The following is a 17,307-nucleotide window of genomic DNA, read 5'->3' as shown; positions in this document are numbered from 1 at the left end:
GAGACAGGAAACCTAAGACGGGGAGCGAGGGCAGCCAGGTTTATTAGCCAACTGCTTTCACCAGCAGACTCAGTTCAAAATGAGAGGTTTTGTCCCCTCCACTGTGCTGGAAGAGCCTTTGCAAAGGCAGGATCCCTGTTTGCCTCCCTCAGAGCACCCCACTGCCCCCAGCACCCCACGATAAGCCTCTTTCCCCAGAGCAAGGCAAGGGGAATCCCCCACTGAGCCAAATCCCCTTGCACAACCCCTTCACCAACCTTGTGACTTATAAGGAGAGGCCAACCCCAAATCCTCCAGCACCCTCCCAGGAACCCCACTGTCCCCCCAGACTCAGTTTCCTCCACATCCCCGTCTGCAGTAGCAGCAATCCTGCTGCAGAAAACCAGCACATTTGCACAGACCAAGGATGCACGATGAAGGCAGAGCCCCAAATGGCCTGTTAGCTGCTGAATGAAACGTTTTCTCGTAGGAAAAGAAACCCAAACAAAACAAACTGGAGCAGCTGGAGCTCAGACATCACGTTTCATAACATGAGGAAATCCCATGTGTACGGAAAGGAGTTGGAGATGGACACTCCCATGTCCAGGACAGAGCGAGTGTGTATGGATGAACTCCAAAAATTCCGAGGAGAGTCTTGCTACCAAACGTGTTTTCATGCACCAGACTCCCAATGAACACACCCTTGGACAGCAGCTGCCATTGGGGTGAGCTGTTACCTTAAAGAGGGATCTCGCACCCATAAAAAAGAGGAAAAACAGATCCAATACCCTGTGCACCTGCATTTATCCCAGTCCCAGCTGAGGTGGGAAAGAGGCTTGGCTTTGCAAGTAGGCTCAGGTGCAAAACAGGCACAAGAAACTCAAACTGCGTATCACCTAAAAGAAAATCCAGTAGAAACCTGTAATATACTTGGTCCCCTTTGCGGAAGTTCTTTCAGTTGTACCAAGCTGCATTTGAAACGGCTACAGTACAGGATGACAGAGCATGAAAAAGTTTTCCGGGAAACGAGGGGTAGTGCGTGGGTTTTTTTAAACTTGACTTTTTAGGTTGCCAGGAAGTTGTATTCAGTTGTGATCTGCGACTTCAGCAAACACCAGTTGCTGCACAAATATAGACCTGCTGGTTTCCTGATCAAGCACCCTTTTGATGTCATTTTTAGATAATTTGGCACAGACTTTAACCTCCCTCATAGCAGTTTTGCATGGATGTAGCTGTATGAAGAGTTTATTTGCGTGACTCCAGACCAAGAGCTGCCAGAATGTTCCTACTCCTTTTGTTTTTTTTGCTTTGCAAATTAATTTTTCCTGCTCTTTTTCCCCACCTGGCAGAAAGGCTGTTTGAAATCACATGGCAAATATGTCTATCCGTGGCCTCTCCTGGTGCTCTGCAGAGTGAAAACTACCATTTGCTCTGCTTTTAAAATAAAAATACTCCCTGTGAAGACACAGCACTTAACGTCTACCTCAGCAAAAACAACCTGATGCAGTAACTTTTTGTTGGAGTTGAGGCTCATGCTTGCACCTCTGTGCAAGGCAGAGCTGCAAAGCTAAAGCCAAGCTTATCTGGCAGCTTGTGCTGCCTGTGATCCTGCCTGCTCCCCATGGGGTTCCCCCCACCCCAGGCAGGACATCCCGGTTGTACTGGCACCCAGGAGCATCCTCAGGGAGGATCCGTGACTCCGAGTCCCCGCTCAGCATCCCAGAAGAAGGGTAAGTGGGGTGATGGAGAGCGCTGTTCCCAGCAGGTGACAGAATCACCTGAGCCTGGGCTGCCTGGTGCCTCCTCCCATCCCCAGTCCGGGACAGACGTAATGAGTGCGATCCCACCTTCCGTGGGTGCTGCTGAGCTGCCCAGGCACTGGGTCGGTGGCTTTGCCCCCCTCTGCACGCACACAGCCCATTGCAAGATGGGGTGAAGCTGCTGTAATCCCTCACCTGCAGGTTAAGGGTGTAAAAAAAACCCAGATGATGCAACTTGACCGTTTGTTCCTGCAAAAGCAAGAAGAGTCTGAGAGATGGTACCTGACATTTTTGTGGGTTATTTTTATGCCATGAATGAGCTAGGGGAGGTTGGCCATGGAAGGGCACCAAGAGCAGGGCTTTGTGTCTGTCCTGAGCTCTCTACCTGCGATTCCACGACTAAAACCACAGCACAGCACAAAGACACAAGTTGGTGTTGTTAATTCAGGTTTATGTGGGTATTCCTCTGCAAGAAATACTAAGATATCCATCCCAGGATGTTCTTCGGCTGGATTCATTCCTGATGCTGGTGTAAATCCATGAGAAGAAACCCACTGAAGAAACCCAAGTGAGGGAAGAACCGAGTTATCCTGTTGCTGGCTCACACCAAAGGCATCGCTCCCAAAAACAATCCATATGAGCCATTTTTTGCAATTTATATCATGGTGCCTTTTCTTGAAGTTTCACTCTTCCAGCCTAGTTTATGCTCATGTTTCACAGCTCAGCAGTGATGCCAAATTAGGGAGACAGGATGGCTTTTTATTTGACAATTAGGCCATTATTTCTCATCTCCCCTGCCTGATGCAGGAACTTTTTGTTGGAGTTGAGGCTCATGCATTTTAAGGGCCCACATACTTTTCAGATCTTCCAACAAACAAACCAAACAGTTGAATCACGGTGGTGCTTTTACAAACTACATATAATGCACGGAAGTGTTCTGCCCAGTTACAGTAACTTCATTTAAAGCAAGCGGATCATTTATCTCACACTCCTCTCCAGCACGACACGGATGAGCACCTCTCAGGGGACAACCTGCATCTCCTGACCTCCACTCTTTTTTCTCCCTTTCCACATTATCTTCCAAGCCCGGCTGTCAGCACTTCCACTTCTCCCTGACCCGCAGGAGCAAAACCATCTTACTGGAAAGAAACTGCTCAGATCCACATGAAATTTGGGGAACTATATCAGTCACCCACTCCCACAAGAGGATTCGTTTATTGTTAATGAAGAGCGGACGGTGAGCTGGGCAGCCAATGCTGGGGTGGATGTGAAGCCACCAGCTGGAAGCAGTTTCTCTGCTGTGGATTAATTTCATGGATACCAGCAGATAATAAGAGCTCTCAGCCACTACTAACTTGGGCTACTTTGTCGTCTCCCCACTGTTTTAAAAAAGCTCTCATTCTTGCCACAAAATGTTGGGAGCTGAAATAAGGGGATGTGGGCAGGGGGAGAGACAAGCCACAGCTACCAGCATGTACCGGAGCCTGAAATCCTCTGACAGCCTGCCCTGCTGGGAGCTTTCTTTGTGCACAAGCAACAAAACCTCATTTAAGGAAAGGAAACAGGAATAATTGCACAGCCAGATGAGGGGAGAAAACGACCAGTTGAACTTGCTAACAAATTTGTGGCATCTTAATTGATCCACATAGGGATGGATTATTGGGGTGTGAGCCCACGGATGTAAGACCTATACCTGCAGAAGCACCACTGCCCTTCTCCAAGTTAAACCCGTCCCAGGCAGAGCCAGAGCAGGAGGAGGACAGACTTGGGGAAGGCTGGTAGGTATGTGGCCATGGCCAAGCTTGTGGTCTGAGCGAGGCCCAGCTCCAGTACGGAAGTACAACACCCCAGTAAGAGTCAGCAGAAGGCGGCCTGAGCAAGCGTGGCACCTCAACAAGCCTGACCCTGCCAGCGCTCGTCCTCCGGCAGCACCAACATTTTGCCCGTCAGCCTCACCCGGCCTTTTAGGAAGTTTAAAACCCAAAAGAGCTCTGGGGATGGATGCTCAGCCCCAACGCAGAGATGACAACGGGGGTGGCAGCTGGGGAGGAGGGACCCCCCCTGCCTATAGAACCCCATTTCTGCCCCCCCCCCATCTCCCGCAGCCGGGCGGAGGGAGGCCGGGGATGTCCCAGCGCCGGCGGAGACCCAAAAATCCCCGAAGTGGCCAGTGCGGTTCTCCGCCCCGCTTCCCGGCCGGCAGCGGCAGCGACGGGCTCCTGTCCCGCCCCGGGGGTCCCGGACAACCCCATCCCGGGGCCACCCCCGCCGTCCCGTCCGCTCGGACTCACTTGCTCCATGGTGGGCCGGGGCCGGTCGCTTCTCGCCGCCCGTTCAGGGGCTCCGCCACCGTCCCACCGCCCCGGTGGGCTCCGGCCGGGCGGACATACCGAACCGAGTCGTGCCGGGCCGGGCACCCCGAGCTCTTTTCCTCCAGCCACCAACTTCTCGAGGAGCAGCAACAGCGGCAGCGCAGGGTTTCCGGCGGCTCCGGAGCTGCGAGCGAGGAGGCGGGGATGCCCCCAGCCCCGGCCCCGCCGCCTGGCCCGGCCCCCCCGCCTGGCCCGGCCCCGGCCCCACCCGCCGCGGCCGTCGGGCTGCGAACCCCCGGGGACGGGCCGGGGAGAGGGGGGACTGACCCCAAGGGAGGGAGTCCGGGGGATGAACAGCGTCCATGGGGTCAAACGGCGGCTGCAGGGAGGGACATGGACCGTGGGGTGGGACAGGGTACCCGGGGGTGGGACAGGGTCACCGGGGCGGGACAAGGAGATTAGAATGGGAGAGGTCCCCAGGGTCAGGCAGGGTCCCCAGGGTCAGATCAGGTCCCCAGGGATCAGCCCAAATCCCTGTGGTAGGACAGTGTCCCTGGAATCAGAGTGTCCCCAGGGCCCCAGGGTCAGGCAGGGTCCTGGGGCAGAGGATGGGACAGTGTTCCCAGGGCTGGGGTGAGGCACAGGGTGCAGAGGGGTGAAAGATGCCCTCATGGACTCCGGTCATCGTGAAGCCCATGTAGGGTGGTGCCCAAGCTCGGATCCACGTGGCAGCCTGGCTCCCTCTGCCACAGCGGTGGCTCCGGGCAGTGGGGTGGCCTCAGGACAGCGGATTTTGACAGTGGCGTGATGCGGTTCCTTAGCGCAAGGGAAGCAGAACTGGTTAATGCAACTAGTCACTCTCAGAGCTATTGTTCTCCACTGGTATTCAGTTTTGCAGACTTCTGCTTCTATTTCAGGCCTGCTGGAGGGCTCACGTACCCAACAGCCCGCCTGGTTTTTTCTTCTGATTATTTCAGTCAGCCTAAAAAAAGATATTACCTCCCTCTACAAACCTTGCCTCCATTGTTCTGAGTGGAGAAAATAAGAAGGGAAGGAGAGAAAAAGTCTCGATGCCTGTTACCTCTGGGTTAAATGCGCTTCTGCATAGGTATGGCAAGTGCTGGAAGGAAAAACAGGAGACAGCTTCTGGTAACCAGAGCTGGAAGAGATCGGAACCATCCATCAGGGCTGGCTGTCCCCACCCTGCAGGGCCAGGGGTTAATGGAAGAGACAGGAATCACCCTGGGACACATTGGGGTTGGAAATGAGAAATCTTGGTGCTGTCAAGGCACCTTGACAAGGAAATGATTGCCATGTCAGCAGAAAGGAGAAAGTCAATAATAGAGGTGCTATGATGAATCTGTGTTTTGACAAGAGGTTGAGACACTGAACACTCTTGGAAAAGCAAAGGGAAGAAAGACGGATCCTAACTGGCCATTACTGGTGTGACTGGGGGGAGAGGACAGCACGGGGGGGACGCATCGTGCCCAGCGCTGTGGGGTTGCCCAGGAACTGTGCTTGCCTTTCTCTCATCTCCAGGATTTTGGGGCAGGACCCCCTATTTATTCCACTGCACAGGGCTGCAAGAGCAGCAGGGGCTGAGCCAGGACTGGAGCTCCTCAGAGCAGCTACGCGCAAATAATTATTATTGATAATTAGCAAAAACACACTGATGGCATCTCCTTCATATCAGCTTAGCTCTGAATTTGGCAAAGGCTCCAGTCTCACTGAGACGATCCCCTTGTTGTGTAAACACCTTCTGTGGCCTCCCCTGCCCCTCCTCCACAGCTGAGAGCCAAACTAGGCAAAGAAAATGCTGCTATGAGCTCCGGTGATGGCACGGAGAGGCCTGGACAGCGGCTGGGAGTTGAGAGCATCCTTCAGATTTCTCCTTTACCTGGTACAATGGGCACCTCTGAAAGATTTGACCAAAAAATCGTGGCTGGCCATCATCATTCAGAGCTGTTGCCACACCAGGGTTAGCTCTCTGCTGCCTAACATCAGGTGGGAACTGGTTTAAACACTTATTTTCTTTGCTTAGTTTTCCGAGCTACCAAAATGAGGCTCTGGGTGGGGAGTGGGAGTGTCCCAGCTGACCCACAGGCTTCTCTGGTCGGTGCGTGAGAGCCACCACAAAATGAACTTTTGAAAAAAGTCAATATTTTAGCCAGGCTTTTAAAATTACCAAAAAAACCTCCCAAAGTACTAGAAATGTTGTATTGACTGTTTTCCTGGCAGGGCTGGGGAAGGTGAGGGGAAACCTCTGGCCTTACGGATAGGATGTGGGCTGTGGCTCCGACTCTCCTGGAAAACTTTAATTGATGAAAAAATGATTAATATTTTTAGCATACCGTCAACATGCCTGTGAGGACGTGTGTGCTGTAGGAGGATGCAACGTGGAGGACTCATCCTTGTGATTTACCAGCTGTCCTCACCCTTGCAGGCAGACCCGGAGGGATCCACCACGACCTCGATGGCAGGACCGCAGGAACAGCCGCTGCGGGGGGACCTGTCGTCTGCGAGGGGGTGCTCATTGCACGAGAATGTGGAGGCTGGTCCAAAAACGCTGCGGGGAGACTTGCTGGGCACATGTCTGCAGCTGGGGCTGGGCTGCCCCTTCAAGGTGGGATGTGCTGCCAAACCATTGTCTTCTTCATTGATAAGAGGTGATGCGATGCCATGAAGTGAAACAGAGACACGAGTGGCACTGAGGAGGCTGGGGTGGTGTCACAAAGCTGAGGGAGCTTGTTTGCAAGGGGACTTGTGAATCCTCCTTCTCTGCACTTTGATGGCTTCATTTGGGGTCTTGCAAAATGTGGGGCGCAGGATGCAGAGGAGGATGGTGGTGCTGGGGGTTGGGACCTCCAGCCACAAAGATACAGCTACATCAGAGCCACTTGGGACTGAGTTGGGACCGGGATGGGTGGAGAGTCCCCCCTGCTGTCCCAGACATGGCCAAACCTGTCTCTCCAGCCACAGGCACCACATGAGAGAGCTGTGGTCGCCCTTGTGTCTACCTGCAATCCCTTCCCCGCTCCAGGCAGGGACCTCCGGCTCCTGCATCCAGCCCGAGGTACCTCGTGACCAGGGTTGGCCACTCTACCTGCTCCCGCCTTGGTTTCTCTCCACCTCAAATGGCAATAACCCATCTCCAAGGCGCCATGAAGCCACGATCATTAGCGCCTGGCTTCATTAAGTGGTTTGAGCAGGGCTGAAAGGCTTGTTATCGCAATTGCCATATTATTTGCTCAGCAGTGGGGAGAAGGAGGTGGCCCTCAGCTGGAAGAGAAATCCTCAGCCCCTTCACATGCACAGAAAGTTAATGTGGGTGTTCTTAATTTAATTTGTCTGGTTGGGGCTAAAATACAGAGGCCCAGAGAAAGTGTTGGATCTGAACAGATGCCCAAGGGAAGGGCTGAATTCAGGCTCTTGATGCCAAGTAGAGCCCATGACACCTTCTTGTCACAGCTGCAGTGTGTTTGTGGGGATAAGTGGCTTCTCAGGTGGAGTGCAGCCCTCTAACTACCTGTGCTGGACAAGAAATATGGAGGTGACCCCATCCTCAGGTAGGAATTCCACAGGGAATTAGGAGCAATGAAGGCTGGAGGAGCTGGGAGACCACAGGTGTGTGGCTAACGTGGAAGAAGGGCTCTCCTCATCTCCCCACCTGCTTTCTGGGCTCAAATCTTGTGTTTTGTAGACAAGTGATGTTAAAGGATGGTGTTTCCAGCCATGGTCTCTGCTGTGGTGGGGCAGTTGGAGTTAGCAAAGCTGGTCTGAGGCTTGGCCAGTTGTTCCTGGTCCTGGTTTTACCTGTTTTCCTCTTGACTGATAACAGTCTGAGCTTCTGCACAGATCAAACCTCAGCTTTCCTGCCATTCATGCTCCATGTTTTACTTAAATGCTTGAAAGAAAAAATGCAGCTATCTGCCAAAGCCATCAGCCTGCGAGTGCAAGAACACACGTGCTCTCCTTGCTGATCTTGCTGGTTTTGTAAGGAAAATATGTCCTTGCTGCAGAGGACACCTGGACATGCCACCATGGACCAGAGCCAAAACATAGGCAAGAAGGTAACTTGCTGGGATAAAATGGGGGAAGATGGGTGGTTTAAATTACGTTAAAACCAGCAGTATGTTGACAGAATGTGGCCAAGCCCTGTGATATGATGGCAAGTGGGGAATCTTTATACTTTCTTCTTAATTTCTGTTTTCGCCGTTAGCAGTAAGCCCTGCTGAAAGGCAACGGGTGTGGGCTGGAAGAGGTGCCCAATGATGCCGATGAATGGGAAGTGGTTTGGGAGAGCTGTCCCAGTCTGTGCTGCTCGTGATCCCCTGGTCTTTCAAAGCCAGGGATGTGCCCCACATCCTGCTGGTTAAACCCAGTCCCTGTGTAAATGGGATCACAGCAGCTTCCCGCATCCCTCACCGCATCCTAGGGCAGCTGCCTCTGGGCTTTCCCAACATCTCCCCACCATTCCTGGCCTCCAGTGACAAAAAAATGCCCTAAAATAACCCCCTCTCTCTGCTGCTCCAGCAGGAAGGTGGGATGTAAACACGCTTCTGTTTGTTAGTGTTCGTGCTCGCCAGGCTCTCATGCTGGGCTGGGTTTGGGACCAGAGTTTCCTACACCCCAGCTCCAAACTCTGTTAGCTCCCCCCTCTGTCTAGGCAGGAGTTCCCCAAAACCCATCCACTCTGCACATGCTGCTTGGAGACTGGGAGGCTGCAGCCCCAGAGGTGCTAGAAGGATTTTTCTGAGTGAGTTTAAGGTAAAGCAGGATCTCTGGGAGCAATGGCAGCCACCAGCTTTCTTCTGTGCAATGCATGCAGCCAGCAGGGTGCTCCTGGACCTCCTGGGAGACATATATATATATATATATATATATGCAATAATACTCTCAGAACCTGGTGGGGGTTGTTTTGCTGTGGCAAGAAGCAAACTCTCAGAGAAGTGCAATCTGGCACCAGCAGTGCTGATGACTCCAGGCAATGTGATACTGCTGGGTGTGCTGTTGTTTTTGGGGACATCCCTTGCTACCCTGATTCTGCCATCCCTACCTGCCACCCTGTCTGATTCCTGGGGCCAAATCCTGCTCCTGGTTGTGCCCAGCACCACCTCTGAGGGTGGCAGGTGTGGGGACAGCTGGGGAAATGCTGGCCACCCCCGAGCACGCAGGGACCAGTGTTTTGGGGGACTGATGACTGACACAGTGGGGCAACCATAGAATTTGTCTATAATGATGTTCTCTGTCATTTCGATGAGCACATGGGGAACACAGGGAAGCAGCAGAAGGGGTTAAATCAATAGTTATGTTTAAATAAATATTCTAGATTAATGCTCCTGTCTTAGCAATGCCACCTTCCTTTTCACCCTGGCTTGAAGGCATGGACCCCAGTGGCTGAGTCTGAGCCCCCGCTTCTGATGTGAACATATTGTTTTGGCAGATATGATGCAAGATGTGGGCTGATTTTTTCTTTTTTTTTTTTTTTTTTTTTTTTTAAAACAAAAGTGCCAAAATGAAACAATAGCCTGACCATGGCTGTGGTCTGTGCACTGAGCAAGCTGACGAGACTGACTTCCCAAAATTGGGTGTAAAAAGGAGTCTCAGCAGTTGCTCCTCACTGCTCACTTTTTTTGGAGTGGCAGGATGCTCTTTCCTGGCCTCTCCTCTTGCTCCTGCCTCTCCCAGCACCGCCTGGACCCAAGGCTTAATCTTGGCTCCCTAATCCCAGCCTTGGTCATTGAGGTGCAGCCTGAACCCTGTGCTGGGATCTTTGGCTCTGAGATGCAACTCACACCTGCATGTGGACTTTAGAGCTGTCAAATATATGGAAATTCTCTATTTGTGTAAATTTATGTTTGAGGTTGTTCTCATATAAGGTGGATTTTGGGGTCACTTGAAAGGTGTTTGGCTGTACACGGGGATCCCACCTCCTGCTGCTCCATGGGTTGTTGATGCAAAAAATCCTGTGTGCTGGAAGCAAAATACAGAGACCCTCACACCAACTCCGTCCCAACGCAGTTGTTTAAGCTGCTGAGCGTCATGAAAAAACCTAAGGGAAGTCTCTGTGGCAGAAAGCGCTTTCACAAAAGCCACTCAAAGCCCCAGTGGCCCTCGGCCACCAGCATCACCCATGCTGCCTCCAGCGCTCTCGCAAAAACACCAGAGGAAGCAAATGTTTCAGATTTGAAACACAAATAGTTTGTGGTGTCGTATTTTTTTTTTAAACTCGTGCTATGGTTACATGTGATCCCAGCCGCAGCATCTTGGTTCTGACTTTCAGATGACAAACTTTAGCTGGACCACTAAGTCGGCTCTGAGGTGGGAGCGGGCTCAGGCAGCAATACCCCAGGCCTGAGAAATGTGCAGTAATAAATCAGGGCAGATGCATCTCAAAGGCAGCAGCAGATCCAGGGCAATGCTCCGGCTTCCCAGAGGCAGCTCAGGAGATATGAGGAAGCCGGTGTGTGGATTTGGCAGAGATGTGGTTGGTTATTTGTGGCTGGATTTGCAGGGAACATCGTGGGAAGCTCGTTTGGATCAGGTTTGGTTTGTCTTGTACCTGAGCACATGGGATGGCCTGGAAAGGCCGTGCAACGCAGGGCAAAAAAAGGGATTTTTCATGTAGTGGCTGATCTGGAAAATATAAGGGGGAGAGAAGCGGGGAAAAGACGATTCAGATTAAACTGGAAACATTTTGATTTAAAAAAAAATATATCCCTCAAGTATTCTGGTTTTAGATCGCTGCAGAATGGCCAGTTTGACAAGAAATGCAAAGTTTGTGTTTTGCAGATTGACCAATTAATTCCTTTCTAAAACATTTTTTTAAATAAAGGCCATTTCCAAACAAAAAATAAAACCCCACAGGTCCTGCAAAAGTTTCAGGAACAGAGGCTGGGTATTTCTGAGGTGCTTCATTTTGGGAACTCCTGAATAAACATTTTGACATTTTTACACCAGCTTCTTTTTTAACCCCCAAATATTTTCCGGATTTGCCTGAGATGGGTAAATAGTCCATGCCTTGTCAGAGCTGCCTCCAGGCTTCCCTGAGGATGCTGATGGCCAAGAGTATCCTTGGTCCCTGCAGAAGGAGCCTGGGAAGATCCTCTGGCTCCCCAACCTGGGCATCAGGGTGATGCTGCCCCTCAAAATGCCTCATGCAGAGGTGGTGAATGTGGTGGGGAGATTTCTGTCCATGCTCTGGTTTTGCTGGAGACTCGGGAGGTGGGACTGGATCAAGTAGATTCTGGGGGGATTTACAGTGAGTGCTGGGAGCTAAACTCTTTCATGTGAAGGGCTTATTGTGTTGGCCTGTTGTGTCTGAGGCAGGTTTTGGAGCTTTTGCCTGTGGCTGAGGGGCCAAAGTGAAGCAGGGAGAGCAAAACACCCTCCTGCGGTGGGGTTTTCCTCCTGCCGTGTGTTCATCCAGCCTGAATCCCATGTCAAGGCAGCACTGGGACCATGAGCTCTTTGTATCCCCCTCCCGGTGCTGCCACCACCTCCCAGCCTTTCCAGCGAGGCCAGGAAGTCTGGCTGAGAAATGTTTCCCTTCCGAAACTGCAAAATGTAGTTAATGCTGGCAATAAACACGGAAACTCTTTAGCTCTGCTGCTGGGCTGAACTCTCCCCGGTTAACAGCAGCCATGGCATTGCGGTCTCTTCTGAATGAGGGTCAGCGGGGTGGAACAAACCCATTCCCTGCCTTTGTCCCATGGTTGTGATGATGAGGAGGGTGGCACAGCAGTCAGGATCTCCTTGAGGGGTCTTGATACCAACAAATATAAAACAAATCCCTTCCTCCCTCTGGGGAAGCACCTCAGCCCTAGGAGATGCCAGTGAGGCAACACCAAAGGGCCCACTGGGAGCTGAGGAGCAGGACCCTGGGGCAGGATCAAGCTCACGGGTTTCTGGATGTTTTTCAGGAAAAAGGCTGCGATGTGCTCACATGTGACTCCTCCAGGCTGTGAACTTATTTAATTTCTGCTCTGTGTGAAATCACACTATTTATTTTATTTTTTCACCCTTCTTGGGTGTTACATAGGCATTTGCATCCCCTGGAGATGCAGGCTCAGGGACACTGGCTCAAGAAGTCAAGTGACATTTGCCAATGCCTTTCTGCAGCCTGGACGAGCCTCTCACTGTCCAGAAAAAAAAAAAAAAAAAAAAAAAAGGATATAATTTTCCTTTTTTTTTAATGGCATTTCTCCTTGGGACCCCTTTGGATGTGTGAATCCCTCCCAGTGCAGTTTGGGCAGTTTGGGGCTGATCTCTGCATGGCACCAACTGCCGCAAAACCTGGGCAGCATCTCCCTCTGGAAAGTCTGCTTGGAAAGGAAAATAGTCCTGTTCAGAGGGACGAACCACCAAAAAATTCCAAACACTTTTCAGAACCTGCTGCTACTTGTGAGACCTGGGTGCTGCAGTATCCAGCGATGCTCAGGCCGAGTCAAAGCAAGTGCCTGGTGCTTGTCCCACTCTGTTCCTTGACAGGTGTGTGGCGAGGGGAGGATATTCCTGCAAGGGCAGGTGGGGGGCTTGGTGCAGCCCCCCTGGGATGTTCTTGTGTGCTGCCTCAGCTGTGCTGGCTGGGGTGGGTGCAGAGGGCAATTCTGCCCTGGCTTGGGACATTGATGAGCCTGAGAGGGGTTAAGAGAGGGCCTCAGACTTTCTGACAGCTGCAGCCTTTGCGCTAACACCTGTCTCAGCAGCCTGACAGTGCTGTCCCCAGCATCCCTGCCATGGTGCCCCCTGCATCCCTGCCATGCTGCCCCCTGCATCCACGCCATGCTGCCCCCAGCATCACTGCCATGCCAGTTCCTGCATCCCTGCCATGCTGCCTCCTGCGTCCCTGCCATGCTGCCTCCTGCATCCCATGCTTCATCCCTTCCCAGCAGCCTTTCCCTTCAGCCCCTTTCAGCCCAGCCCATCAGTCCTTTGCACCCCTGACACCCCGCTGCTCCATGGGCAAGGCTTCCAGCAGCAGCCCTGCCTGCAGCCCAGGCTCTGACCTTCCTCCCAGACCTTCCTCTTGACCTTCCTCCGCTGTCCCTCCCCGGCGCGGCCAGTGCCGTGTGGTGCCACCCCCACCTAGTGCCGGCCCGGAGCACCGGCAGGTGTCGGGGTGCGGACAGGGCTCCCCGGGCTCAGCCTGCTGGGGCATCTCTTTGACACTCCCGGCTGATCCCGGTGTAACTCCTGTGACATGGCCCTGCAGGAGATTTTCCTGCCCTGGGTCTGAGAGATGCTCTGGGGTAAATGAACGGTGGGAAGAGATCATAGAATCATTTTGGTTGGAAGAGACCCTTAAGATCGAGTCCAACCATAACCTAACTCTAGCACTAACCCATGTCCCTAAAAGCCTCAACCCTATGTCTATTCAGCCCCTCCATGGGTGGTGACTCCACCACTGCCCTGGGCAGCCTGTTCCAATGCCCAACAACCCTTTCTGGGAATAATTTTTTCCTAATGTCCAGTCTGAATGTGTAGATGCAGCCCCCACATCACCCCAGAGGATGGGTATGGGCAGGGGACACCACAGGACCCACGGGGCTGTCTCCCTCTTCATGCCCCATCCCACAGCTCTGGGAAAGGGAACACTCCTGGCTCCAGCATCGGGAGCCCAGGGGGGACAAGGGACAGTGCCACATCGAACATCCCACATCCCTGGTCACCGAGCTTGTCCCAGCACCAGGGCTGGACCCCCTTGGGCATCTCTCTGGGGACACTTCTGTATATCTCAGGTGGCATCTCCCAAGGACACATCCCCATGGAACTCATGTGTCTCAGTGCCTGGATAACATCACAGTATCACAGTATGTTTGGGATTGGAAGGGACCTCAAAAGATCATCTAGTCCAATCCCCCTGCTGGAGCAGGAACGCCTAGGTGAGGTCGCACAGGAACATGTCCAGGCGGGTTTTGAATGTCTCCAGAGAAGGAGACTCCACAACCTCCCTGGGCAGCCTGTTCCAGTGCTCTGTCACCCTGCCAGCCCAGTAAGGACCAGTTGTAGATGTCCAAGGCAGAGGATGAGGTCAGGCAAAGCCTTCAGCAATGCCCCCTTTCCCCCCTCCCACCCATCAGAGACTCCCAGAGTCACAACTTTTATTTTTTCCTTCCAGTCCCTCACCCTGTTGCTCCCAGGAGCTTCACACCCTCTGTGTCCCTGTGGCTGAGGGCTGGTCATCCTGCCCAAGTGCTGTGCAAAGCCACCTCCCCTGGGCTGGCTGAGCCACCTGGGTCATCTAGTGCCACCTGCTGCTCACCTGGGAGAAGGTGGTGAGCAATCGTCCCTGCTCAACCATGCTGGGCTCGCTGGGCTTGCAACATCCTCAATGCAGAACAATTTTGGTTGGAAGAAGGCTGTGCAGGTCACTTTACCCAGCCCTCAGAGGAAAGTCACTCCTTGTACTGAAATTTTCCCAAATTTGGCTCATTTTTTGTCCTTCCCTACATTTTCTTTGGTTCCATCACCCCCAGACGGTTGCATGGGCATTTTCCTCAGCTCCCTTGAGTGCTGTGGCTTTGCTGGAGGGATGCAGGGACCCCTTGCAGCTCAGGAGATGCTCTGCAGAGGGGGATGCTCTGCATGGGATGATGATCTTGCTCATCCATGGGGTGCTGTGGGGCATCATGGCCACCCATGCCCCTCCAACCAGTGCTGGCCATCACAGCATGATCTGCTGTTCGTGATGACAAACCAGACTGGGAGAAGGTCAGTGGCCACAGGTCGTGTCCCACCAGGCTTGAAAACGTCTTCCCTCTCATCCCAGCCACAGCAGAGAAATTCAGAGCTTGGTGGGGACACCAGAGCAAAGGCAACTGCAAGGAAAGACCCTTTGGATTAATGTTTCAAGGGGATTTTTGAGGGTTTTGTTTGTGTTGTTTACCTTCAGACACCAGTTACCGCTGCAGAGGGAACACATCTTGGGTAGAGACTGCAAAGTGCCCTCTCTGAATGGAGCTGGAAACATGCTCAGAAATCTGTGAAGACCAAAGGAAGACATGTGGAAGAGGAGTCAGAAAGAAAGGAAGATGAAGGGGCAACATGGCTTCCTTCATATTTCCCGGTGAAACAAGGAAAAAACCCAACACTGCCCTTTATTGTCTCAGAAAACCCACTTGCAGCTCAGCCCTGAAAGCAGGATTCAGCAGCTCAGTATAACCCAAACGTTTCCTGGGCTGCCTTCAAGAAAATTTTGGAACAGAGAGGGCTTAAATCCTGCTGAAGAGGCCCATTTATCTGGGAACTGAAAAAAAAAAAAAAAAAAAAAATTGGGATAATATTTAGAAAAACCTGTGAATGGGCATGGCCCGGTGTGTGCCGAGCAGCAGCAACCTGCTGGGCAGGGGGAGAAGCCCCCTCTGCATGTGGCTAATTTTCCCCTTTTCATTTCTTTCCCATTTCCTTCCTGGCTCTGAAAGGTTTTGCTCTTCCCAGGTGGGTCCTTGGGGTGTGTTTCCCTCAGGAGAGTGGCTGAAAGAAAAGACTTGTTGTGGGCAGGGTGGGTAGAAACCCTGCCTGGTCGGAGCATCCCCGAGGGCTGGTGTGGAGAGCATCTTTCCCCCAGTTAACAGCCCAGGCTGATCCACAGGACCTGTTTAATCAGATAACACTTAAAACCAGGTTGATTTCTGCCTAATTGGTGAATAATAAACATTTAATTGGCAAAGCTTAAACGAAGCTGTAACCCCCCCTTCCCTGAGCCATTAGCAGCATCTATTTTAACACTCAGAGCCTGGCTGGGATTCAACAAATGCTGGGTTTGGGGCTTTTTTTTCCCTGTTGAAATACATGAATGTGTGTTCAAAATTCAGTTGGCCATCTCAGTCAGGTTTGATGTATAATTATGTTTGATGAGGAATAATCGGCTTTCAAAACAAGACCAGGTTAACATCTTTCCTGCTGTCTCCTGCGGGGAAGTCAATATTCACCACCAGCAGCTAATGCTGATTTTTATGGGACTATATCCAGACACGTCCAGGGCTCCATAAAACCCTCCTTCACCTTTGGCTGATTTTTTTTTTTTTTAAGTCTTTTTTTCAACCTGGGATGGGGTTTTTATTACTGTGGAGTTTTGATTCTTGAAGGATTTGCCCCCCTGCCATGGATCTCAGGCTGCCTTGGCAGGATGCAAATGGACATTTGCTGTAAATAGGTGGGTTTACCCCCAATTTTCCAGCTCATCAGGAAAGAAAATAAACATCAGAGGTTTTGGGGGGGATATCCAAAAGGGAAACTTTGAATTCTCAGACCAAACTGACTGCAAGATTTGGGAGGTTGGTGCTGGTTCCAAGCCTGGCTGCAGGTTGATGCTGCTGGTGCGGTCCTCAGCACAGATGCTGGTTGATGGTGGATGGTTGATGGTTGAACTGGTGTAGGGTCGGCTCTGCTTTAGCACCAGCGCCTGCCTAGGTGGAGCTGCTTCTCTTCAGCATCGCGTCTGGCCAGAAAATGCTGGATTTGCTCCGATCGCCCAAATACTGCCTGACTGCAGCTTCTGAGCAGAGATTGGGAAACAAAACAAAACAAAACAAAACAACACCCAAGCTGTGGGGTTGTGTTTGTTTTCCATGCTCCCCCTGTGAAATACCATGCCAAAGGTAGCACCTCTTGGAGATGAGGCTTTGGCAAATCTTGTAATGCTGACGAAACCTCCAGGAACGCCCTTGGTGAGCCCTGAGTGTCCCTTGATGCTGAGATGGGGACTGAGTCCCAGACCTGGCTTTCCAGAGGATGTGGGGACATGTGTGACACTGACCCACAGGACAACCCCTTCTCTGCCAAAAACTGTCCCTTCCCCAAGAGAGAGGCAGCCAGGCCCCTCTGCAGCCCCAAGGGGACGCTCCCGCATCTGTCTCTCCAGCAAACCCCAAAACTACTGCCCACCAGGATTTGAGCCCCCAAATTCCCAACTGGGGCCAAAATGTCCCCAAAAGGGGACCAGAGGCACAGCTCTGGGGAGGTTTAAAAGCCACCAGCCAAAAGTTGAGGGGGAAATACCTTAAACTGGGAACACATGGTGCTTGGGCAGCTCTCCTGCTTTTTTTTTATTATTATTTTCAGGGTATTTTGCAGCAATTAAGGAGCTGCAGGTAAAAAGCCAAAGCCCAGAGCCTGGCGAAGGTGCCCGGACAGACACAGCCACCGACTCCAGGCTGACCATGTTACAGCCCTAAATAGCTGCTTTTCAGGGACAGGTGGGTCACAGCAAACTTTATTTTTCTGGAAACAGCAAGCACATTGTGCAGGGAAGG

General features: G+C 52.1%; 1 protein-coding gene and 1 long non-coding RNA gene across 2 annotated transcripts in view; one reads left to right on the top strand and one right to left on the bottom strand.

Annotated features, from left to right (window-relative positions):
- Positions 1-4,271, bottom strand: part of PLEKHO2 (pleckstrin homology domain containing O2) — a 28,937-nt gene extending 24,666 nt beyond the window's left edge. Inside the window, exon 1 of the mRNA XM_005513408.4 lies at positions 4,031-4,271. Coding sequence (XP_005513465.2) covers positions 4,031-4,039 — 9 coding nt within the window. The 5' untranslated portion in view covers positions 4,040-4,271. The remainder of the gene's footprint in view (positions 1-4,030) is intronic.
- Positions 4,272-4,492: 221 nt separating this feature from the next.
- LOC135580572 (uncharacterized) lies at positions 4,493-17,136 on the top strand. Its single transcript, XR_010475430.1, has 3 exons — positions 4,493-6,055; positions 6,495-6,674; positions 14,946-17,136. It is a non-coding gene; the product is annotated as an uncharacterized LOC135580572 (long non-coding RNA).
- The last annotated feature ends 171 nt before the right edge of the window (positions 17,137-17,307 follow it).

Source organism: Columba livia, chromosome 11, assembly GCF_036013475.1.
Source record: "Columba livia isolate bColLiv1 breed racing homer chromosome 11, bColLiv1.pat.W.v2, whole genome shotgun sequence".
NCBI lineage: Eukaryota > Metazoa > Chordata > Aves > Columbiformes > Columbidae > Columba > Columba livia.
The sequence above is the reverse complement of the archived record's forward strand: the minus strand, read 5'-3'. Positions and strand labels throughout refer to the sequence as shown.